General features: G+C 43.7%; 2 protein-coding genes across 2 annotated transcripts in view; one reads left to right on the top strand and one right to left on the bottom strand.

Moving 5' to 3' along the window:
• Nucleotides 1-144: 144 nt before the first annotated feature.
• sgce (sarcoglycan, epsilon) lies at nt 145-12,335 on the bottom strand. Its single transcript, XM_071910772.2, has 11 exons — nt 12,199-12,335; nt 7,656-7,778; nt 7,222-7,379; nt 6,566-6,638; nt 5,031-5,229; nt 3,945-4,107; nt 3,432-3,646; nt 2,808-2,834; nt 2,031-2,219; nt 1,540-1,583; nt 145-765 (listed from the first exon to the last, which is right to left on the bottom strand). Exons 1-11 carry the CDS (start codon nt 12,233-12,235, stop codon nt 749-751), a joined length of 1,245 nt encoding a protein of 414 aa, XP_071766873.1. The 5' UTR covers nt 12,236-12,335; the 3' UTR covers nt 145-748.
• A 3,247-nt stretch (nt 12,336-15,582) lies between these two features.
• Nucleotides 15,583-25,590, top strand: part of ppp1r9a (protein phosphatase 1, regulatory subunit 9A) — a 52,477-nt gene continuing 42,469 nt past the window's right edge. The window contains exons 1-2 of the mRNA XM_071910765.2: nt 15,583-15,670; nt 17,349-18,877. Coding sequence (XP_071766866.2) covers nt 17,492-18,877 — 1,386 coding nt within the window. The 5' untranslated portion in view covers nt 15,583-15,670; nt 17,349-17,491. The remainder of the gene's footprint in view (nt 15,671-17,348; nt 18,878-25,590) is intronic.

Below are 25,590 nucleotides of genomic sequence, written 5' to 3'. Positions count from 1 at the left end.
CAGCTATAAATCTGGTAATTATTTCAGGCCTTAATAGATATTTTTTGGTCATATGTAAAAGCAACAACTATTTATAACCCTACGCAGGGCCTCATTGAAAGATGTTATATGTAAAAAGTTTTGTGACGTCTTAAAATGTGAAATGTATTCATTTTATTTATAAATGCCTTTATTCTGTTGTACATTGTTAATAATACATACCTTCATAAAATGTGCTGTTTTGGCTTCTCTTTCTGGACAAAAACATATCTTTCATGTGACTTAGACATTACTGGTTTCTTGGCCTGTATTAGGACACAAGTACTTACAAAACAAATAATTTCAAAAGGTATTTACTGTTATCATGTGACAGTTACACATACTTAATCACACATGACAACTAAAGCACTTCTATGTCAAACTCCCTTTTCCTCAAAGAGGACCGTTGTGCAAGCCAAGGCAAGTAGAAATACAAACATATTAATCATATAATTTTTAACATTTACACAAAATATTCCAAAATATCCTAACAGCTTTGTAATCAATGAAGCTCTTTTGTTCTCTCTCACACTCTCACACACATGTATTTGTCCTAACTGCTCAACACAAATAAGTGCACATGGACACTAAATCTCTGTATATGAAGACGTCTGACGCATGCAGATTGGCACAAATGTTAAAAAAAAGTTATTGATATGGAAACAGACAAAATCAGCTCAAACACTGGTTTTCTGGTCACAAGTTCAGTGCTTCAGCCACCTTTCTCTCCTCAGGAATACCATTTACCTAAAATAAATGAGAAAGAATATGTAAAAATGTATCACCAAGAATTAGGATAAAAGTGTTGAAGTGCTATTAATTCCACTTCAGTTTAGGAGATGAGCTGAAATTACTCATAGTATTTACAAGAGGCTCTTCATTGAAGACAGTAATTTTCTGAAGTGAAGTGAAATTCTGTGAAACAGCTATTGCTATAGAATATCAAAATATGAAAAATATAATCTTCATATTAACTCCAAAAGCAGACCACACCTACCTCCAGCCTTCGAAATGTTGACATAACATAATTATCTCCTTTGTTAGCAGTGAACAGAAGAGAGCAGCAGGTTAGTGCTGGAACCCGCATGCAGTTGAACAGCATGCACACAGGAGGGCGCTCTAACACACTCGAAACAGATAAAGTAGTCCCTCTGGCTCACTAGCAAAATAAAGGTCTCATGTCTGATTCCTTGGTGGGCTCTATCAAAAATGCTCTGCTCCCTGTGATCTATGCCCCTTTGAATAAAGTCTGGATCCTGCAAGTGGGAACAGTTTTTACTTCTCTTTTTTCTAGTCAAAGTGATGGTAAAGACAAAACCATAACTGAAACTAAAAAAATATAGAGGTGACTGAACTATCATTATGTGCAACTCAAAGCTTGTGGCGCCGTCTTTATTTTAGTTTTCAGCACAGGAACTGTTTCACGTGCATGCACATACACACACACACACACAAACACACACAGACAGAGTAAAGCAGATTAATAGTCTCTATAATACAAACGCTTGAGGCAGCACTAACCTGATGGCCGTTGCTGTGGTATCGTAATCTGATTTTGCAGGTTCCTGAAATCGTAGATGATAATATTATGGTTAACAGCCTATAGGTCACATTCAAGAACCTCTGGCATCATGTGAAAGTATATTGCACTTATATTAACACATTTTTTCTGAGTTTCAAGCCCATTACTAAAAATCATGGGACAGCTTGAACCCCCTAAGCTCCGGGTCTTACTTCGAAAGGCTTGACTTATTTGCTAGTAGAGCAGTAAACATGGCGCAGCCGGAAGGTGCTGAAAACAACATTAAACAATAATGGTATTGTTGCGACTTACATTTCCCCATAACGACGCCTATAAGCCATACATGTGTGCGCCTGCTAATGAGCATGGGTGTATGTATGTGTTTATGTCCAGCCCTAAATCAAGAATGCGCACCATGCACGTGTGAATGTATCTGCTTATCCGTCATGTGTGTATTCCTCCACCCCAGCCCGGTAAGCCCTCCACTCACGTCTGTGTCTGCATGAGGGGCATGCTGGTGGTCTCGTAGTTGTCGGGGTGGATGGGCGGCACCACCTCTCCGCTGACCGGGTTGAAGACGGGCAGGGTGGAGAGCGGCCAGGAGATCTCCCGGTTCTTGGACATGCTCCTCAGCTCCTTGGTGGACTTCTGGATGGAGCTATGGTGAACCAGCTGGATGCTGGGGAAGGGAGAGGGAGTGGAGTTAAATGTAACGGGTTTTTGTCCTTGTTGCGGTCGGCGTACTTTTTACCAAAGCTGGTGGGTTTGAGAAATGAAACACCTTGATTTATCACATCCTACGTGCAATATTTGGATTTTATTGAAACACATCTTAGGTATTTAACTATGCAACTGACTTGTATCCACTGGAGTATATATACTATACTCATGCTATGCATAAACAACAGAGTTGTAACACCAACAACCTGCACCAATCGCTGTGATGTCTTAGTGTGTCTGGTTTATAGTCTAAGATAGGTTCTCCAGTCAATGAGGTAATACTAGATACTCCTAGATTGGTCATTCAGATGTGTAAGCAGTTTGCTGCTGCTAACATTAACTACCTACAGCTGATCATCAAATTTTTTGAGCAGCCCATTGGATGAATGGATGTCAACAAACAGATGAGAATATGAATGGATATGAAAATGCCATTAATGACAACGTAGAACAAAATAGCAAAACAAACAGAGGGGGGGTAAAAACAGACCCGAAAATAAGAGTTATCAAAACAAAAAGAAAAACACAGGAGAGGTAAAACACTTACTCTGGTGTTTGCATGTTTCTTTTTTCCCTAGAAACAAAACAAAATGGATGAATTAAATACTAATATTAATAGTTAAAAGAGACATCCACACAGAAGCGAATGGATTGTTGGATGGAGGAGGGTGTGGCACACTGAGTGGGTGGGTGGGTGTGGGTGGGGGGGCACGTCTCTCCCAGCCTGTAAATAATGGGGAATGTTGAAGGGATTGGGGTGTGATATCATGGATGATTGATCATCAATGTCATGGCTATGCTTAAAACCATCAAGATGTACATGAAAATAAAAAAAAACAACCTGTGACAGAACTTTATGGATAATGTAGCGTACATGGACCATACAATTGGATGGTAATGACAAGCTGCATTTCCAATCCAGGAGACTATCGCTCTTATCTAAATATCATGACCCTACTGCTAATTGTGGCCCTGCACCTCCATTCTATATCTGTTTTAAATGTCCTACACTTGGTTCTATCCAATGTATAAATAGCTTTACCCTTCAGCTCCTCTACTCTATTGGAGGAAACTTTATTAACACTGTCTGTGCTACACGCTTTCCTCAAATGTTGGGTGTTTTTTTGTGCAATATTTGTAAGAGGAAAAAAAAAAGACCGAGCACACTTACACCCCTTCCCGTCGGCAGCACATGGAGTAGCCGAGGATGAAGAAGAGAACTAGCGCCACGGCGGAGGGAACGGCCAGTGTGATGAGGAAGTCGGCAAAGTAGTCCCGGCCCTTCAGAGACTCGGAGGGGGGGTTGTACTCCCCGAACTCAGGCAGGACGCCGGTGCCTGGGTCGGGACGGTTGCTGTGGATCATGATGACTTTGGTGATATCAACCTAAAGAAAGAAATAAGTAAAAGTTTATTCAACATATCAATCCACATCCACCAGTGACTTAACACTGCAGACACTGATTGATAGCGCAGCTTGTATAAACTCTCTGGATAAACACAACGCAGAAACAAAAAGCTGTGTTAGAGATGTGATTTATCATTTGTTTATTAGGCAAAAGCCAGGACTGTGTACCGTTCCCCTCGTCATTCTTCTGAGAAGTGACATTTCATAAACAGCTCAGCTTGGCTCAGCACTGCAATTTTCAATTTCAATTTCCAAATGTGTAATAGAGGATCCTCACCAGAGAAATCTTACACCAGTCGATGTGGAACTGCGCTCTGAACTTCTTGTCACAGCTGATGACGGGCTCCATCTCCTGACTGCAGCGCAGCTGGTTATGAGGGCTTTCCACCTCCCGCAGGCACGAGGAGAAGGGGACGTCAGCACCCACCATCACATACACTCTAGGGACGGGAGAAGAGAGCGTTCAGTACTTAGGATGCAGGGAGGATGTTGATAAAACACCATACCAACAAGGGAACAGAGACACTCCCTTACTCATTGTCACCTTTCCAGTCGGATTCCCCCTTTGAACATAGAGGAATCCCTGTTTGAGCGTTACAGTGGGCCCCGTTTTACATATTTATGCTGAGGCTCATAACAGTCGAAGCATTCATCCCCAACTGAGTCCTCTTCTGGACCCCTTCATCTTCCAAAGCGTCAGCATGAATCTTTTATGAACAACTTATGGCAGTTCATGTGGGCTATTCCCCCCTGAACAAGACAAACTGCCAGTGTCTGTCAGCGATGACGGCCAAGTGAACTCATCTAATACACAGCGAACTGGGGATCCCCAAAGCCCCAATTAGATGAAACCTCAGTGTGGTGCGAGTGAACTGAGAATATATGAGATTTGTTTCGAGACAGGTGATGAGGTCACTCATGGAGAGAAAGTGTATAGTGTTAAAGCTCATGCTTGTTTACTACTGGTTTACTACTACTGGCACTGGTTCATTTAGAATGGGGTTATGCAGATTAAGTGCATAACCCCATGCATTGTTAATGCATTTAAAATAAGCATTAATCATCTAGTTGTAGACTTAATGCTATCAGAGGCAGATTACTTCTATCTCATTATTTAGCAAGTCTATGTTACATAACTTGCTTAGAGCATATTGTGACACAACAGAAACCATGAACAGATTGAAAGTGAGAATGCAACTAGAGCTAAATCAGGCTCCTCAAACAAAGTTGAAAAATGTTAGACTTAGCTAGGTCTGCTGTAACTCATGCTTGGATCCAGTTTCCCGCAGGCCTGAAAAGCACCCCAAGTATTTAGCACCGTTCTAATGGGATCCAAGTCTGGTACACCCTCTAAAATCCTCACCCCTCCTTGAGGTTGTTGATGGGCAGGGGCACGCGCCCGCCGCGGTCCAGCGCCGAGGTGATGTTGATGGCGTTGAGGCGCTCAGGCTGCCATACGTTCTTCACCGCCCCCAGGAAGTCCCCCAGCACCTCGCTGGCCAGCATCTCCTCCACGTTCATGTTCTTGATGTAAAACTCTGCCTGGTAGGGCAGGGGGAACTCTGAGTACAGGGATGAAGGGGGGAGAGGGAGAGGAGGGGAGAGGGTGAGGGTGAGGGGAGAGGAGGGTATGGTGAGATTTGAATGAGGAAAAAGAAGAGTGAGAGTTAGAAGAGATGGGGAAAAGTGAGAGATGTGAATGCTGAGCAATAGAGAGGGTGAAGAGCTAGGCCATTAGGATCCATAAACGTAGGAAATGAGTGATCATGCAGTGGCATTCTGCTGACTCAGGCATCATTACTACTGTATTATTGCTGCGTAGTTGACACCAATATGTAATCACAGCGTATTTTCTCGATAGTACAGTCTGCCCAGCAGACGCCGGTGTGTCTGCTTCGCTCTGTTACGACTTGGCCTCCTCTCTCCGAGGCCAGATGGCTGATGACATCACGCCATAGGGAGAGTGATGTCACGCCAGCGCCGGGAACATCTGCCGGGCTTTCACCCGACACGATCCATATTGTTCCGCATGTACCGTGACTGGTCAACAAGCCAGCGAACAAACATACAGATGCACAGAGGACGACAGATGTTAGGTGTAGTCCTAAAAATGAGAAGGAATGGCTGTTTGCTGTAGAAATACCAACCCAAGGGTATACTGTTCCCATACAGGACTGTGGCGTTTACAGAAGCCACCATATATCATACTGACTTATCATGGCCTACCTGAAGTGATAGGTTGTGAAGGATTAGTGCCTGATTGTATGTCAAATAAGACGTGGTTTTTTAGCTCATCCAAAAACTGACAAGAACCGATTTAGACACCCAAGACATTTGACACCCAATGTATGTCTTTACCAAAACTAGAAATATTATGATAAATTGGCTAGGTGCCAACTGATTATTTTAATATGAGATTGGTGACTGGCCTACTTGTAATCGGCCTATTCTAGATATTGATTTTGAAAAGAAGAAAATGTGCATCTTTTGCATTAAAATGTTAGCAACCACAGTGTGTTCCTTTGTATTCCATCTGCTACTAGCGCACATCACATTTACTATCATCTATCAATATTTACATGTACATACATGCTAAGTCAAAATAAGTGTTTTTGTAAAAAAAAAAAAGAAACTGGTAATACTGGTATTTATTGGTTATCCTGTTGGGATCCATATCAACAGATTTTTTTTTTATTTAAAAATTAATGATTGGTACTGTTTGAAAAAAACCCCGGTCAAAACCATCCTATTAATTCCAGGTTGCGGCAACATGATTCATTTCCTCTTTAGGAGCATACATTATCCTGTTCGACATTGGACGCGTCCTGAAGATTTAATCGGGGAAGTAGCACATTCTGATCTCCGTTCGCTCTAAGCTCTCTTCCTGGCGCCTCTTACCTTCGGTGGACATGATGTTTATGACCAAGTTGTGCCGCGCCGTCTCGAAAGTGCGTCTGTTATAGGCGGTAATCTGCAACACACAGGGGTGAAAGTTTAAGCTCAGATCAGTGCAGCTTATATGCCAGCGGCTCTCTGGACAAGGCTGAGCTAGATACGCCACATAGGCCCCGTACCCAACTGGGACACCGTATATAGTGGCACATGCCTGCTGCAGGGGACGTTAAGCCTTTTGGGAACAAAATAATTCTACAGTAGCTTAAGGGGGACAAAGACGGCGGAAAAAACATAATGGAATTTAAGTCTGGAGACTCAGAGCTTAACACTGTACCATACCAGTATGACTGAAGGAGGAAAAATCAGCTGAGCTCAGTGCTTCTCGCCTGACAAGCCCATGACATCGTAAAATCAATGTCAAATGTGTTACTATTATCTTTACATGTGCGCCCTGCCAAAGACTACAAAGTAAGGGATATTGGTTTTCATTTAAATGATTGACAATGACAGATACTGCTTCATAAGGCTTTCATTTTGGTCAATACTTGAAAGCAGCATTTTCCTTTCCTTCCTTGACATATTAACCGAAAGTGCAGACACTCTTCTCTCCATTCTCTTTGAAGCCTACATTCTGGTTTGGGACGGGTCCAAACACCCACCTCTATGATGGTGGGCTTGCCAACATGCGCTGCAGTGGGGGAGCCGTAGAGCACCCCGTCGCTGTGAGGAGTCCTCTGGATGTAGCGCAGCCAGCCCGGCCTGTCAGGGTAGCCCATCAGGTTGGTGTTGAAAGTGATGGGGTCGTTGCTGGCATCACCTGCAGGAAGAGCAGTTTTATGAGGGGGTGCCCCAAGACCCATTAGCTGAATTGTGGACTTGCTGCCAACAGTGGCTAAGCATTTTCTACTTGTGAAATATGATAAACTGACATAGCATTAAGTTAGAAGGCATTTATTTGACATTGAACGCACAAACAACTGCCTGAGGAAATAATTTAGTGCCATTTAGGCAATCAAATATTTCAACACAAGTAAGTCATCTTTAGCGACCGTTATTATAAAGTGCTGACAACGGGGATGAAATGATGCTGTACCTGACTTTGGGTAGGGAGGGAACTCTCCTTTGAAGTACTCTCTCTCCAGAACATGGACGAACAGCACACCTGCAGACGGGTAGACGTTACGGTCCGCATGCGACCTCGACAGGATGGTGACCACTGGAGCACAGAGAAAGGACACACAGGTAATTACCTCCTGATCGCAGAACGTTTCCTTGTGTGTGTGTGTGTGTGTGTGTGTGTGTGTGTGTTATTCTTCATCATTAATGCCCTGCCAGCACCACTGATTGGAAAAAGGAGAGAAAACGTTTCTAGAGGTGAAACCAAATATAGCTAACGTTCTGGTTATTGGTACCAGCTAACCTACTTAAAACTTTGAGGATCAATAGTGCTCACAGTGACAGATTCGTCTACTTATCTTGCCTGACTGCAAGTCTACAGCTTTCGTGTAAAGGTAACTGCATAGCTTCCCACTGCTGAGCGCGGAAACAGCCAAGCGTGAAGGCGAAAACTCAATTTCCCACTTATTAGCTTCTAGAAAGACTATGATTTACTGCAGAGAGCTGTTAACCCACAACAGTGAATGTGTTATCACCAGGGGCAGCAGCATTGAGAGGCGTTCAGGCTCTTAGCGAACCACGTACCAGAAGCCACCACTTGGCTCGCTGAGGTCTTTTCATCTCCCCCTCCAACTCTCTGTCTCCATTATGCTCTCTGTTTAGTCCCACTCCATTCCAAACACAAACACACACTTAGTCTTTATTCGCGTGGGGCATCGCTTTGGCAAATGGCAGCCCCTTAACAAAAGTTTACACAGCGTAAGACCGGAGGTGATTTGTGACATAACTCTCCCTTGCCCATCTCTCTCCCTCTTTTTCTTTTTGTGTCTTTCTTTCTCCTCCCTCGCTCCCTTGTCTTCTTTCAAGCTGTCAACGGTTTCGCACACAGCATTTTTCTTTTCTCGCTTTCTTTTCTCCCTTCTCTCTCCTTCGGTGGGTGGGCGCTCAATTTTTAATCACCATGGGAGACTGAGTGTACTAGGAAGGAGGGCGGGGGGGTGGGAGAGAGAGAGAGAGAGAGAGAGAGAGAGAGAAAGAATGAAGAAGGGAGGGAGAGCGAGGGAGGGAGGGAGAGCGAGGGAGGGAGGGAGGGAGGGAGAGAGGGAAAGGTGGAGATCTGTGCTATGAAGTGTCAGAAAGAGGGGGAGAGAAAGAGAGAGCTCAGACTGTTCTAGCCTGCAGACACGCAGCTCCAGCTGCATTAAGCAGCTAGCAGAAGGGCCTGGGAAAGCTGTGGGTGTGCGGGTGCCTCCCTACTGGCAAAATGTCATCGTTGGTTTTCGCCGTTTTCCCTCCAGCTCCATCCCTGCTTTCTTCTCCTCCTTCTCCTCCTCCTCCTCATCATCATCAGCAGCATCACTCCCACCATCATTATCATCATAATATCATGCGAAGCGGGTTTCTACTACATTGAACAGAAACTGCCTTCAGTGGAGACTTTCTACTGAGCAGTGGAACAGACCAGGATTTATGTTTTAATCAGCGTCCAGAAAAGAGGAAGTCAACATGTGATCTTTGGTTGTTAGGAGTTATCTATTACCAGGGCAAAGGGGTTAAAGAAGATTAGGCAACATGGTAAGCTATAGATTATTAAGGAAGGCCACACACTATCCTGCAGGCTCTACATCTACAAGGCCAAATTGCCTAAAATCCCAAATGCCCTCGAAATCCACTGATGGGTTGTTGAAAGTGGAAGATTATAAAACGGTCCCAGATGTATGCTAAACTGGGCTACATCTGTGGCCACTAAACACAAAACACTGGCCATATGTCCTTTGTCCCCAAGGGCTTGGTCACAGCTAGATACAATCAATACCATTTAGTGGCCAATAGATGTGGTGTTACTTATACCATACTGAGGTTATATCCACCACATCACCTTTCATGGAAACACTGTTGGGACCAGAGGAGCGTGACTAATCCATGGGATAGCTGTTCGTGCTGCTACTATTGCACCCATGACATCAGGATCTAGGTTATTCAGAGGCCAACAATAAAACCTCATTCAGTTTCGCCACGTTGGTGACGCCTTCAATGATGAGTTCAGTTGATCCGCAAATCCCACTCTGAATGCACACGCTCGGATTCTATTACCCGACCCGTTGGGCCTCATCAATTCTTCAGCACACAAAGGACTCCGGTCACACACTCCTGGTCAAGGTCAAGTATTGGCTGTTCTGTTCTACTCACAGACCCCCTTGATGTGGCGTTAGCAATTATGGCACGTCCACAGATGAGACAGGCAGGACAAGCCGGCGAGCCCAGATGGCCTGGTCTCCCCCAATGGTCTGAGGAATAAGCAATGACCTATGGGAGTTGAAATGTGTTTTAGCCTGCACCCTGCTCTCAACACTTAGAGGAGCTATCAAGCCTGCACCTATCTTGTCTAAAGCCTGTACAGATCAACAAACACTCAGGCAGAACACAGGCTACTGGTAACCTTAAATGTCTTGTTGGACTGAGTTTTACCCTCATCTTACGGTCCAACCCTTCACTTCCATTTAGAGTCAAGCCAAGGTAAGTAAAGATCACTGGCTAAGCTACAGTGAGGCTCTGCTAATAGCATCAGATCTGCTTAGTTGTGGCTGCTTGAATTGCTGCCAGGCCTTCTCGAGATGATGGACTGCAGGGCTCCTATCTAATACATCACCCATTAAAGGTTAATGCTAAACTGTTCACTGCAGACTAACCTGCATGTAGCTGCAGTGCGAATGTGCAGACGTACACAAGTGCATGCTCAACAACACACCGACACGCGCAGTAAGCTACACTTTCCAAAACACTGATGCATGCGTTCACATACACACTAGCACTCGCACATTCTCTATTTTTGCACATACTCGTACCAATAGCTTTTTTAATAAAATACACACATGGACACACCTGGGTGTGTATCGTGGCAGTAGATAACTATCAGGCCTGACAGGTGGTGGGAATGGCTAACCAGCTTTTATGCTTTTATGGGCTGACCTTGGACTGGCTGCAGTCTCAAGAGTGATGCCTTAGTTAATAATGCCATTGGCTACATAGAGAGAATAAGCTGCCCTTGTCCCTTCAATGGATAGCTAGCAGAGGTAGAGACAAGGGAGGGATGTTCTTTAGTTCTGTTGAATCAGCTATGTGCATGTCGTTCAGGTCAGGAGGAATGCATGTGCTTCTTTGGTTTTCAGCAGGGCAGCATAGACAACAAGGAATACTACTGTTTGGACTGAGGCTTTTGTATTCTACCCATGAGCTGGAGGCTCGTCATTTGAAACGCAGACCTGGAAGTGAAAGTACTTGGTGTCACAACAGGCAGAAGGCAATGGCTGAAGACAGGGGGGGACAGCAAACAGCCAGTGCAACTTTTTAGCGTTCTAACTTTCTCTCTAAAGGTAAGTCAAACCACTGATTTGCCTCAAACACTTGTCGAGAAGTACTGTCTCGCACACACTGTTAGAATCAATGGCATAAGGTATTGTATCATGTTTAAATAGAAGACAAGGGCCTGTGTCTCATAGTTAATGATTTGGGATACATTCTAATAGCAATTAGGGGTTAGACTAGACTAAAATTCAATAAGCTTGTGTTACAGCAAAAATAAGTGGGCCAAGGCTGTGGGATAGCAGGCCACTGAAAACAAACGATGCCAGTATTAATGGGGAACCAGTTGAGCGTGTCACTGTGTTATGACAGGGGGAGGGGACAGAGGGTCAACACATGATGTGCACCGCTGCACACACCCACTCACCATCTCTGTACAAGGCTGTTCTCTGCTTCAGGCCCATGGAACGCTCCATATGGCCATTTCTCTCAAGCAAATCCATGCGTTTGGCATCATAGGCATGCACAATGTAAACTACTGGATCAATGAATAAAAACATAGGTGGAACAATTGTGGCTTTAAAGGGAATATTCTGAGAAACATGAGCCTACTTGAAAGGTAAAATCTAATCCTGACAACAATAGATATTTTGCCTGCCTGAATACAATGGTGGGCCAAGTTTAACATGGCAAAAATAGGATGAATGTTGTTACTATGCATGCTACAGTGTAATGTTATCTTTGCATGTATTCTCATTGTAAGTATGAATGATTACTTGGACGTATGGTAAACTAACGTTAGGGTAACTAAGTATTCATAACACACCTGGCCTATATACTGTATAGCGTTACATTACTAATGTCATTAGGCCTGCGCCTTAAGAAAAAGGCTATTTTCGCAAAAGCAAAGCTGGACGATAAACAGGAAAACAAAACAACAATCCAATGGGCTGTTGTTCCACGTAGGAGATGTGAGGAACTGCATAATGTATAATTTGAGGTTGAATGTTTCAGCTACTCCACCCGAATAACGGTATAGCTGGCTAACATTACTGTTAGCCATTTTTTCCATGCCTCCCCAACCACTTGGAAAAAATGAGCTGAGCAGCAAAACAGTAGCAGGCTAGCTAGCTAACTAGCATGCCCACAGGAAGATACTGCATCAAAGGCAAACGCATCAACATTTCGGGATATTTCCAAGGTTAATCGATACGTACCCGTAGCCAGCCACCCCGCAACAGCTGCAGCGTACATGTTGCACCTGATTCCCGTCAATCTGACATGAAAAAGGCTGTTTTTCTAGTCGGCACTGGTTTGACAGCCATAACCAGCATCCCTGTCCAGCATTCCTTCCTCCGCCTCCTTCCTTCACTGGCAGCAGCTCGACTCCTCATTGGCTGAACATCTGGCTGGAAATAGATGGTTGTCACATAAAATGCATAAAAGCATGATCTGAATCAGAATAAGAGCGCCACGCCTTCGACAACCGTTTCTGTGTGATGTTATTCGGGTTTAACAAGGCAACAGAATCTTAATTTTGTCGCAGCTCTGTCAAGCTGGCAGTCTGCCTGCATATCAAACACAAGGAGTGGTTGGCTGAGTGTCTGTCTGCCTGTCTACCTACCTGCCTGTCTACTGTGATCCAGGACAGCATGCACATATTGTAGGTTTTATTATTTCATTGTCATTTACATATAAATAATACATTTTTCATGCACAGGAAAAAAAAACATCCTTTCAGCTACCATCTCGGCCAAAATGGTGCAAGGAACATGAATAGCCTATTTCATTGCTTTTTCATAGCTTGCGTGACTTCTTTATCATGCCCCCATGTAACCCCCGCAGCCTTTGGATCTGGACTTGTAAAAATAGACAGACACGCAGCCAGACCTCCTCCAAACACACAGCCACCCACACACACATACATACATGCACACACACGTGCACACAAACCGGGCTTGACCTCATAAGCCCAGCTGTACAGAGGGCAGTGAGAAGTCTGAGAAGTCTGCTAAAATCTGTCCAGGCCCCCTGCGGAGACAGTCCTAGCAGACAGATGGTCATGTTCTGGCCCTTTTGCTCCTAGGGCAAGTCAGCCCTGCTAAGGGGCCACAGAGGCCCTTAATTCACCCCTCCTGCTCCCTTGATGCTAAATACTCCTAAACACTGCAGATCGGCCTATAGCCTCTCATACAAAACTGAGCACTTTGATCCTGCAGAATTGACTGCCCACATAGTGACAGTGGTCAATGGCTCTTGTTTGATAAGTGCATGTTTGAAACTGGTTTCATGGCTTCCTATCTGGTGATAAACAACATGATGCCATCCGTCCTCTGTGCTCTGCAGTGCGTGGCTGTTCTGTTCTCGCACCCTCCCTTTTATCCCCTTAAGATTATTTTTAGGTTGCTTAGCAACATCTTCAGATGGCTGGTGTTGGGGCTGGGTATAGAGTGAGTGTATCACAACAGCCACTTTAGGCCTATGCATGCACGAAGATGCATAGTAAGGAAGCTTGGTGTACCCCAGTATTTGGAGCAGCAAGGGGCCTGGGTAACTGCAAAAGGTACTTGGATCAGTACTGGTTCGGTTGTGTCTCAATACCAGTATCTGCTTCAGTGCCTTTTGCATTTTAAAAGTTCCAATTTACTCTGTAATTGTCTTGAATTTGTTTCTTTTGAGTATTGAGGCAAGATGCTAAATTCTCACTCTCACATTTTTCTGGCAGAGGTGGCAGTTTCCCAGCAGTGGGGGCTGTTGCTGAATGAATGTAAGGGACAAACTGTAACTCCTGTATTACAGGGGCTAGACCGCACTCTCTGGCAGGGAACCCAAGCCTAACGCTATCTGACTCATTGTAAATTCAGGATAGACACACAACCCCTCCAGACCACTGGGGTAGTAGTAAATAAGAAAGGTAATAAGTAATAGGGGTAAAAACAACAGTGCTGTGTCTGCTCATCATAAGAACATGGATGCAAACCACCTCTGCTTCAAGTGCATGGTTGCACAATAGTGTATATGGGTATATTGGTAGATTATATGACAATACACATCTATACATATGGGATTTATTTGAGAAGAAAGCAAATCAAACAAATTCATAACTCAAGCCATACAAATGCCTTTCAGTTTTATGCAGCACAAGCACATGCTCAAAAATCTGCTGATTAACATTTTCTACACAGAGAAGCCTTTGATTGCCAATCCACAAGAAATGATTTTATTTAATATTGGGCATTACATGTTGTTTTGTCAAACTCGCTTGCCATTTTAAGCTTTATTTATAATCAACATTTTTGCTTACCAAGTAGAAACATAGCAACAATAGCACAGATTATATAACATAAATAAATGTAGATCAATTATATAACACATTTGTTGAAATGGTCATATTCATGAAATATGTTGGGATGTTGACAAAGCTCCCTTTCTAGTGCTTTATCACATGAAGCCAGTCCCATGCTTGAGGCGGTGTCTGTTGACTCCTGTGTGACCTAGCCAACCAGAATTTTTATACTCTCTGATCTTCCTTATAATAAGAGTGTTTAAAAATTAATGCCCACAGATTAATTGCAGATGAGACTGCAAACTTTAGAAACCATTCTGTGAATATGAATTTAGTCATGTTTTAGGTCTAGAATGAAGTACAGTGAAGTCCTTGGCACCTATATGATATTGTATATAGTTTGTAGTTTTGCTGTGATATTTGTATAGTGTCCTTCTAAAACTTATCATAATGGCCAATAGTGCAATAAAGGCCAGTCATCGTAATGACATTAACCACTGTCTGTTTAGCTTTTCCAAACATTTGCATACCAAGAACCCGAAATAGACACACAGTAAACCACAGACCTCCATTTGATAGTCTGTCCTAAGGTACCCTCCATCTGAGGAGATGTTTGTCCTTAGATACAAAGGCAAATTACATTACCAGCTATACTACTGTATATAAGCGGTGATAACCAGGGTGGGGGTCTATAATCAAAACAGCCATCCTTCATTCTCTGATTAGGCTAACTTCTAATGAGTGAAATAACAGTGAAATTAAATGATACCTCATTTTACTGGGGGACCCCTTGCAAGGATTCTTTCCTCAGACCCCACTTCAGGAGCCACTGTTTTAAACATCCTGCACATTCCCCACCCCTCACCCCCACCCTTTATTATGAACAATAACAGAGCCATGGAAGTTACAGTTACTGTGTGCTGGTATTTATGCCAGACTGCAGCTCGAGCTCGCTGGAACCCCCTCGCGCAGCAGATTATCGGACCGAACCATTGCAGCAGCTAAGGTTTTAACACCTGTCACATGAGGGTTACATTTGCAAATCACCGGATATCATAACAGCCGAGTATGTTTACTTTACTACATGGCTGAATTATATCGGACGCCGTCGTCCTGGAAATGTTGCCACAGTGCAGCTCTCAATGAGATGGGCTGCCAAATCGCACCGACACCCCCATTGTGCGACTGGCAGCATCACCCACTGCCTGCAATGGCGTTGTAGCGGCTCTAGTATGTCCAAATGTTTCAATAGTGGCGATTCTGTCCCGGACTATTTACCAGCGTGGGATAGAAATGTTATTTTCGCATGGATTTACAGCAAATGCGTTCATATTTTCTTTGAGTTTATCCCCAGGAATACAGTTTATTTATGCCGCTCGTCAAACGAAGCCGAAGCCATGAATGTAAGTCAGACTCTTTTGTTTTTGTAACATTGTAGCAACATCGTTGTGGTTGATGGATAACAGTTAACTTCTGCTTTTTTTCCCTAATTTTAGAAAAAGCTCAACGTTGCTTATATTTAGCCCACTGTGGAAGTCTATCCACGAGGCAATGTGTAAATAAATAAATGTTTCACAGTGTCAGAGGGGGGAAAACCTGAGCTGTCATGTTGTGTGCGGTGTGGCTGATGTGCGGCTCTGCCTGTTTGTCCGATCCCGTTGACACAATGTTACAGCTCCAGTTTCATCTTTCACCTCTAACTTTATTTCCTCCATGTAACGTCCTCTAAAATAACACGGATGCTCTCAAGTGCAAACGCGTGCATTTTGCAAAAGGATTTGATATTGGTCCTATATCGTTACGAGGGTCCAGCCCAGTGGATAATGAATATTGAACCAGGACATTTAGGTTTCAACCATTGCTGCTGCTGATGCATCCATATACCAGGCTATAGGTTTTTAGCTCAATATAGATTAATGGATTCTCGGTGGCCCAGATGGATGTGTTTTACCTCTGCTCTATTTTACCATAACTCATCTCCTCCTATTTGGGATGCATTTCCAAATGGGATTAAAAATTAATGGCTATAGGTATAGAATATTTTATTAGGCTAGGCTATGCTGTAGCCTACTGACCGGCTCTATCATATATATATATATTTTTTATACAATGTTGTGATATTTTTTTAGGCACAGTTGCACCATCTGAACTGCAACTCAACTCAATTCATGAAATGTTTTGTATTTTTGTCTGGGGGTTTTATCAACACACATCTGTTCTGGCATTCAACAGTATTCTGTCTGTGCAGTGAACAGTTTCACTACCATGTATTGCCTTGTTTGAGAGCTGGCGTTTAGGCTCCACTATAATGTCAATGATGGTGCAGAAAGCCATGGGATGGGGCGGTGGTGAAGGGTCACAGAAAACAAACAGCGAGAGAGAGAGGGAGGGAGGGAGGGAGAGAGAGAGAGAGAGAGAGGGGAACAGACAGAGAAACAGACAGAGAGAGAAACAGAGATATTCTATCTAAGAGTTCATGTTTCATTGTGTTTAATAACAATGTTGTGTTGCCACAAAGGATTTTGGCATCTGTAAAATAAAATCCTCAATGTTTACTTAACCCTATGGTTCACCACACAGTCATCAATATTTCATACAAATACAGTACAGCACCATAAAGTGTAAACATAATGCATATAAAGGGACATGCTTTGCGCTGATGTCTAAGTATTGATTTTAGATGGTAAACAGCACACTACTTGCTGAATAGACACATCATCATCAGAGAGTGCTTTTAGAGTCCAATAGGCTTTCATAACTAGTTCTCTCTCGCTAAGAGCTTTTATGTCATACATCAGCCTCTGATTGCTTTGCCCTTCATGATTCTGAATGGTGTTATTGGTGGAAAGTGAAAATTGTTATCTCTTTTCAAGCTGTGTAATCATCACTACGATACGATAGTAGCACTTTCAGCCTTCATGATCTCCTGCTTTTCATTTTTTGTCATGATGTTACTGTTGGAATGTCAAAATAGTTATCTCTCTTGAACTCATGTGATCATCGGCATGTTATTGGACAGTGTTTCTGTATCGCTTTATCAGGTGTGTCTATCTTGCTAACATCTCTCTTTATCTCCCTCAGGTGTGAATGGGCCCGAAGGAACTATAACATCAGCTGGATCAGATTAGGCAGCGCTGCAGTAGGTCAAACTAGACACTATACTCCCCACGTTCTAATGAGGCCACGGCGATGCTGACGTCCCTTCTGAATCCAAAGACGCCATCATGCTGAAGACGGAGGCCTCGGGGGAGAGGACCACCCTCCGGAGTGCCTCCCCCCACCGCAACGCCTACCGGGCTGAGTTTCAGGCACTCAAGAGGGCCTTTGACCAGCCTCGGATCGATGGCAACCCCAAGCCCAAAGACCCAGAACGGGTGAAGCAGCCAAGGGGACGCCAGTACGGCAGCCATGTCAGCCGCATCAAGGACATGTTCATGCAGATGGGCACCGAAAGTACCACAGCGAAGACCAGGGGTCGTGAGGACTCCTCGCCACAAAAGATGGTCAAGCCCACCAACTTCATCAACAAGGCAGATGGATCAGTGATCAAGCTCCAGCATTCCTCATCAGCTGAGAGGGTTGGAGGTGCTGGAGCAAAGTTCTCTGAAACCAGGAAGCTATTTGAGCAGCAGTCACGTGACCAGTCCCAATCGCCAGTCTATCCCCACGGACGCGACAAAAGGGGTTCCCATGAGCACCTAGATGATTGGCGAGGTGCAAGGTCCAATCGAGGCAGTACAGACTCCTTGGACTCGCTTTGCTCCAGAACAGAGGCGTCCTCGCCTACTGTCAGTCAGCTCAGTGCTGTTTTTGAAAATGCAGACCACCACAGCCAGGGTGCGCCCTACAAGGGAGTCAGCAGACGGGCCCTATACTCCCCAGACGGGTTCCACCGCCATGGAGGTGATCTCAGCGAGGATGATTCTCGCCACTCTCCGGTTCGTGGGAGCCACCGGAACCGGGTTGGGGGCAAGTTCCCCGCGTCCTCGTCCTCTGAGGACCTCCTGAGCCCCAGTCCTCTGGCAGAGACTGAGGAGCTCCAACTGGGCCCACAAGAGGAAGAACCCCAAGACAAAGCAGACAGGGCCGACGAGGCTGTGGAGGGCGACAGACGGCGCTTGGCCGGGCCCACCACCAATGGAGGCCAGGTCAATGGATCCTGTGAAGAGGAGGAGAAACCAGAAAGGAAAGACTCCATTGAGGAACTAGGAGTGTCCAAAGCTTCAAAACCTGTAGATGATGCTGTGATTGGTGATCAAGCTTTCGAGGACACCACCCCTGAGCCACTGCCGACCCCGACTGTGGAAAGCCAGGAGGAGGGGGATGATGCTGAGGAAGAGAAGCCCTCTGAATCTCCCAAGGACCAGGTAGAAGAACCCGATGAGGAATACACTGGGCATGAACGGGTGATTTTTAATGCAGACGGGGACGCCTGCTACCAGGGCTGGGGGGAAAGCTGTACAGACCCCGAGGACGACCTCTACGGAGACGATGAGGATATTGTCTACGACCCTGGCTCAGAGCTCACAGAGATCCCTGGTCTTCCAGAAGAACACAAAGAGGACATCCCTCCAAAGAGGAAGATTCGCTTCAGCACTTCACCCATGACAGTAAGTTGGATGCTGTACAAAATTGTTAGCTGCCTAAATTGTCTAAACATGCTGAACACAATCCGACATAAAAGCCTTCATGCAGCTCTTATCAAAAGTAGGTTAGAACAACACAGAGCTGATATTGCATCCAAAGCTTCCTTTTTATGGCCTTGTATTTATAGTTACTGTTGAACTACTCATTATAGCTATAGCTTTGTTGTTTTCACATTAATTTGAATGCGATAGTATGATCATAGCATGATGAAATGACATGACTCAAGGAAATCCTTATCCTTCTGTGTCCTTGCAAACCCTTTGCACTCAATACTTAATATTTTTCTCTAGGATCTTTTGCTATTCCTCTACGGTAGATACCATAGCAACCAATCATATATTATAGTTGTTGCTCTCTGATGACAGCAGTTGTAGCTATTTTGCGATGCAGAGCTTGAGGTCACAGCATTGCCCTCTGGGAAATTGACGTGTGCATGAGCAGAACATCTGTGCATGTGTTAGTCATGCTGGTTCTGCACCCACACAATTTTCACACAGGATACTTGGATTGTTTTTCTCAAGTGCTTCTCCATCCTCTCATCACTGGATTTCAAATCATGAAGGTGTTTGTGGAACCATTTCGAGAGGATGTGGATGTTTTGTATGTTGTTACAATGGCAAATGTCACAAATTGAGCTGAGATGATTGTTTGAATATATATGCCACTGAATCTAGTGTGTCTGTAGTTTGACACAGCTTACAGCATTGTAATCTTTTCTCTTGTTCCCTTGTTTTGTGCTCTGTGTTGAGAGATATGGATGGACGTCTGGGTATAGATGACATGCATTTCTTTTCTACTGTCCATCCCTTAGAGTTTTCACAGGGGAGGGAGAGGTAATTACAACACAATGAGGTTTTTACGTATGAAACAAGGTCATTGTTTCTGGTCATAATGCACCCACAATGCCCACACAATTCCCACAGAGTCTGATCTCTCTTGTAACAGGTCAGTTCTTCTTTGAGAATCAAAGTGGTATTCAGTAGACAGAAATGTCTAGAGATTACCCAGCTTGATGCTGTTTATTGCATCATCTGCCTTGGAATAACATACTGTGTGAAGCATTTTAAAATTGTTTTCAGTTGTGAGTTATTTGAGGATTGGGGAGATGGATTGGGAAGATTATGGGAAATATTTTTCAGTCTTTATCCTAAAGCTTTTTGAATCAATAAGCTTAACATTTTTAGTGGTAAACAACATGCTTTAGGCTATTCTATTAGGTTTCTATCTAGGTTTTTGTGTGTTATCAGTGAAATGATCTATTATTATTATTATTGTTATTATTTTTCAGATTGTGGGTGTGCTGTGCAAGTGATGGGTGTGCTAATGTGTGTGTGTGTGTGTGTGTGTGTGTGTGTACGTATATGTGAGGGGAGCGTGTAAGTAAGAGTGAAGTATAAGTATGAAGGATTTGGAGCTAACACAAACATTCCACAGGTTGAGGATCGATCCTATTAGCATGCTGTAATGAACCAGAACAATTAGCCCAGTTATTCTTGAGGAGAAAATGTGACGTTGGCTCACTAATAACCCCTCACTCTCACTGCAATATGTGCATGTGTGTGTCCTTCTCCTTCTCTTTCTTTCTCTTCTACTCTCTTAATACACATAAACACACACACGCACACAAACACACGCACACACACACACGTTTCCTTTAAACAAAGATAAGAAGCCTTCAAAAAGAAATAACCCTTTTTTATGTTATCACCATGTTCATCATATTCTTAGAAGTCGGTGATCATACCTAATCTCTAATTCTCAGATTATCCGGCTCATATTAAAGATGATATACATTTAGCTACACTTTGAACAATACTTCAATCTTTAAACAATACTGTTTTATTATAATAAAAGATATCTCGAAAAAAAATGTTTTTGACAATGTGACAAATGGGCTTCCTTGAGAGCAATTTTGTGGAAAGTGTCTTCCTAATACTTTCATTATGCAGTGAATATGGGACACAAAGCACAAAGCTTGTTGTCCAATTATAGGTCGAACAGGCAGGGAATATGCTCCTCTTTTTTGTGTCTGTCGTTTGAGGGCTCCAGACTTCTGTTTTCTATGAAAAGGACCGATGCTCGTTTATCATATGGAATATTCAAGAGAGGCAGCGCTGCCCCCCTTTACACACACACACACACACACACACACACAATTAGACATGCACCCCTCCCACCTCTCAAACACACGCCCCTCCTCTCACCACACGAGGAACAAACAGGGTTCTGTCTTTTGTTCGCCTATATACTGAAAGAGACAAAGCTGTTTTCTCAGTCGAGCTAACCCCGCACGAGACCAGCTTGACCCCTGTGGGAGGAGACTGCAAAGAAGACCTTGGAAAAAAAAGAAGCCGTCTTTTAATCTTATACTCAACGTTCCCTCCTCTTCGTGTAATATTTCTTAGTCCTGCCCCTTAAAGCGGATAAATCATTTCAACATCCCAGCTTTGAAACCTTAATTAATTTAGAAATCATCATGGCGGCCACAGGGGAAAGATGGCACGCAACCAGCGTTCGGCAACATATTGTAAACACACACGCTTTCTTTTTTTTCTGCAGAGGAACAATTACAGATGATCAGTGGACAATATTTATTCCACACAAAGAAACACCTTATTGTCTTTACCTCACTGGTGTTGAGTTTACAAATCTAATGAATTTAATACAACACCGACAAGTTACAGACGATGAACGAATTCTTAAAAAATATTTTTAGCAGTGATTATATCCACATCACTCAGTAGGATCCTGACCTAGTGAGAAGTGACTGTAGTGGGCAAGCCTGAGGCTAAGGCAGCCTCCATTCCCAAAAGCGCTGACCTACAGAAAATAATCAGATTCCATGTTCATTCAAGCAACTGGTTTTTATCCTTGGCATTACTACCTCCGGTCTGGTTTCACTCTGAGGCGTAGAGTTACAATTGATGTAGTAGTCTTCTATCACAGTTTTGATTCACCGTTGTCATGTTATGATGCTCTGCGCCTGATTCTGTTATTGATATGACATTGAGAATAGGATGTTTGATCTGCAAGTATTGCCCACATCTTCGGTTCCCTTGTCAAGCTCTCAGATTTTGTGTCGACTGATCTTTTATGCCACCGATCCCCAGCCGACATGATCGGACATGCGTCCTAAAAAAAATGAAACATCTCACACTCCTTGGCGATTGCAGTGTGTTGGGATTAGGCTTTCTCCCTTTGTGGAACGTCACCCCAGGACTCACAGAAGAAGAAGAAGCCTACTCCCTCGCCAGGCAATCTCCTGTGTCAGTCTGTTCTCGTTTTCTTCCTTTGCTCTCTACGTGAATGGCATTTATACTGTCTTTAATGATACATTTTGTGCCTGCAGAGAAATTGCACTTTCCTCAGCTGAGACATTGTGATATCTTAATGGAATTAAGCAGATGTGAGGAGTGAATGGCCATTGAAGTGGCTCTGTAATCACCCCCTCCACTCTCCGCACTGTCTGTTACCGGATCAAAGAGACTGGGGCTTTGTCCATTGCATTCTGTTGCACTGTTAGTGGAATGCTGAGTAGCAAGGATCAGAGCTCAGAACCGTAATTTATATGATAGATGTATGCTGCTACTCGTGGTTTTGTAGGCACAAGTTTTTGTATACTTCTACAAATGGCTTTTGGACTGCTAGATATTTTGATTGTTGTGTTTTCCTTTGAAGTGACGGTGGTTCTCTTTTATTTTCAGTGGTGCATAAACTGAATCGTCCCTTTTTTTTTTGTAAATTGGTGAATATTTGCGTCTTGTTGATTTAGTTCGCTGTAATGACAAAGATGTGAGGTCGACATAAGAGGATATGAGGTCACTTATCTGAATCACTTGGCTAGGACTGATATCATCTTGGTGCTTGCAGATTAGGTCCCGCTATAAGCTTTTGGTTGCAAAAGCAGCATATGCACACTTGCAGTGTTGCATCTCAGGCTGCAGTACATCAAACCCATTTACAGATACATCTTGTACTTTACTGAAGCATGAAAGAACATAAAGTAAAGACCAAATCGCTGATGCTTAAAACTGAGAAAATTCCACCTAATACCCTCCGTGCGCCTCTCCACAGACTTGTCAGGCATTAAGAGACAAATATATCTCTCAGAGAATTGGGAGCTCATTTGGCTGCTCTTAATAAATGACAACAGCGGCTGACAGCTTTTTGCCAGGCTGCAACTACTAGCCTACTCTGCCTATGTGACAGCTTAAATCCGACAATGTTGCTAATGTTTGTTATCTACATCGGTTTTCAACATCTGTGTGCTTCAAATAACATCCTAATCTGGAGCGACACCTAACATTTTGATTCCCAAGCTCAAATGAGATGGCCTCTAGCCAGGAACGTTGCTTTCTGACTGTGTTTTCTGATGGAAAGGATTACTCTACTTTTGGGCAGTCCATCCCTCTGGCTGATAATATATGTGCAACAGCACTACTCAAATTTTGGACCCAATGTTGACATGTATTTTGGCAATGTTATGTGTGACTAGTATTTAGGTCTGCAGCAGCATTGCTACGGCTTAGCCTCCTTCAATATACAGTACTGTAGTGTTGCAGTGGATACCGTTTCTGTTGAAACTCCATTTCATAGATCCATAAGCAATGTTCTCTATCGCAAACATACCGCAGTATATGAAAACTCACTCATAACAAATAGCTACACTGAAAAACTATAGCTAAATGGTACTACGCCACATTATTTTTTACTTAAGCACCACAGAACTTTCCTAACAACACTTTCTGTTGCTAACTTCCTCAATGCCTTATTCCTCTCCTTTTTCCAGTGTTTTCCTTCTGTGTGCTCAGTGAAGCTGGCCGAGAGGCTGTCAACTTCCTAATTATGCAATCTGTGGCTGGGCATAATGGGAGAGAACAGGGTTTGATGGGAGAGAGTTTAATGATGAAGCCACTGCACAATGGAGCTGAACCAACACTCTACGACAGCAGCTATATAACAGCTGACATTTTGGTTAGACCAGCAAAAACAGCGGGCTCAGCTCAGTCAGAACGACAGTGGGGTATTTTGGTTAAGCTTCTTTTGGGGCGGCTAAATCTAGGATTCTAGGATGGGGCGGGAATGAAATCTTGACTAACAACTAGGCTCCTCACAAATCATCTGGAAGTGTAGGAAGATGTGTGATGGCTTTATGCATTATTAGGTAGACGTTTGTCACCAAAGGGGCGGCAAAAACATTGCTGTAGTGTTTTGGGCATCATAAATGAAAATTCAACCCTAACCATCATGTGAGATGTCTGTGTTTTGTGTAATAGTCAAGCTGTGAACGGAAATGGAAATCCCCATGACACCAAGGATTTTTCCCTTCCTTCTTATCTCTGACAGGAACAACTACTCCAAACTCCAGCGTTGAGCATGTGCGTGTTTGTGCGTGCATGCAGCGTAGTCTCTCCATTATTAATGCAGTGGTGTTTTTGTTTGCTTGTTTCGGTGCCACCCGATCCTCCCTGGGGGATGCATTTTTAACAACCTGGGAAAGGCGAGACGGGCCCCGCGGTTTCCGAGGCTGGTCAGTTGCCACACAGTAGACCGTGTCATCAGCCATCGTCCAACCCCCCAATCTGGTCCCTTGCTAATGAAATCATCATTGTGCTGCCAGTTGTTGTTGCGGTACAAACATTTTTTACAGAACACAGGGTCTTCTACAATGACACAATGTTCTGTGTTTTGCTGAGCCAATGCTGAGGAAAGCTTAGGCTGCTGCACTGTCACCATGTCCTTGTTTACAGTGAGCCAGGAGCATGATTGATCCAAGGTACTTAAAGGTGAACCGGTGAATTTAGCTGAGACGGAAACTGACACTGAAATGTCAGTTCATGGAATTATTTCTGTCCTGTCCGATGTGAAGACATTTCTAAACACATTATCAACCACAGCTTACACTTTGTCACCTTTGTGGTGATTTTTGCCACATGCACAATAGCCTTTTTGACAGTCCATGCACAGTGGTTATTAGGCTGCATAAAGAAACAATAACAAGATGGAGTGTGGTCCCAAATTCTGCCAAGTCATTGTAGCAGCCTAATGAATTACATAGCATAGCAAGTGGGCATTAAAGAGCCACGCTGCAGTGCTGCAACAAGCAACAAGTCATTGTCAGCAATACCAGTGTTATTCCCAGTGTCTGATTCCACCCTCCCACTATTGTAAATGACCAAGACATGACATAAAGGAGGGCATTGTTGGCAATCATTGAGTTGAAGTTGTTTACTACTCTCTGTCCCCCTGTTTTGAGCTGGCCCCTTTCTCTCTCTCTCTCTCTCTCTCTCTCTCTCTCTCTCTCTCCCCCTCTCTCTCCCTCCCTCTCACTCTCGCCCTCTCTCCCTCTGGTTGGCCCACGGCTTGGTTTGCTGGCGGGAGTCATGGCACCCATTGGTATTGGTGCCATAAACAGCGGATTGAAATGCATTCTTGGGAATGATAAGCAGTTTGTGGAGACAGCAATTAAAAAATAAAAGTTAAGCTAAACTTAGTTTGCTCATTTGCTAAGAAAACACAATGCTGAAATTGAATAGTCATTACTTGGAAGCTAGCATATCCTGGCAATGTGTTTTTTTTAAAAGATGTCTTCTTGTATGAACAGTGTGTGTATGTACTTTGTATGCAGATGGCATACAGACCCTGCATCTGAAGTAAAAAAAAAAGAAGAATGCTG

This window comes from Centroberyx gerrardi, chromosome 19 (assembly GCF_048128805.1).
Source record: "Centroberyx gerrardi isolate f3 chromosome 19, fCenGer3.hap1.cur.20231027, whole genome shotgun sequence".
Classification (NCBI taxonomy): domain Eukaryota; kingdom Metazoa; phylum Chordata; class Actinopteri; order Beryciformes; family Berycidae; genus Centroberyx; species Centroberyx gerrardi.
Note: the sequence above shows the minus strand (reverse complement) of the source record. Positions and strands in the feature narration are given on the sequence as shown.

Coding starts and splice junctions, on each gene's coding strand:
- sgce (XM_071910772.2), bottom strand. CDS start 12,235: ATGTACGCTGCAGCTGTTGCGGGGTGGCTGGCTACGG. Junction 7,380..7,655: donor CCCTCCCTACCCAAAGTCAG/GTACAGCATCAT, acceptor CTCTTCCTGCAG/GTGATGCCAGCAACGACCCC. Junction 2,835..3,431: donor TGCTGCCGACGGGAAGGGGT/GTAAGTGTGCTC, acceptor TTTTGTTTCTAG/GGAAAAAAGAAACATGCAAA.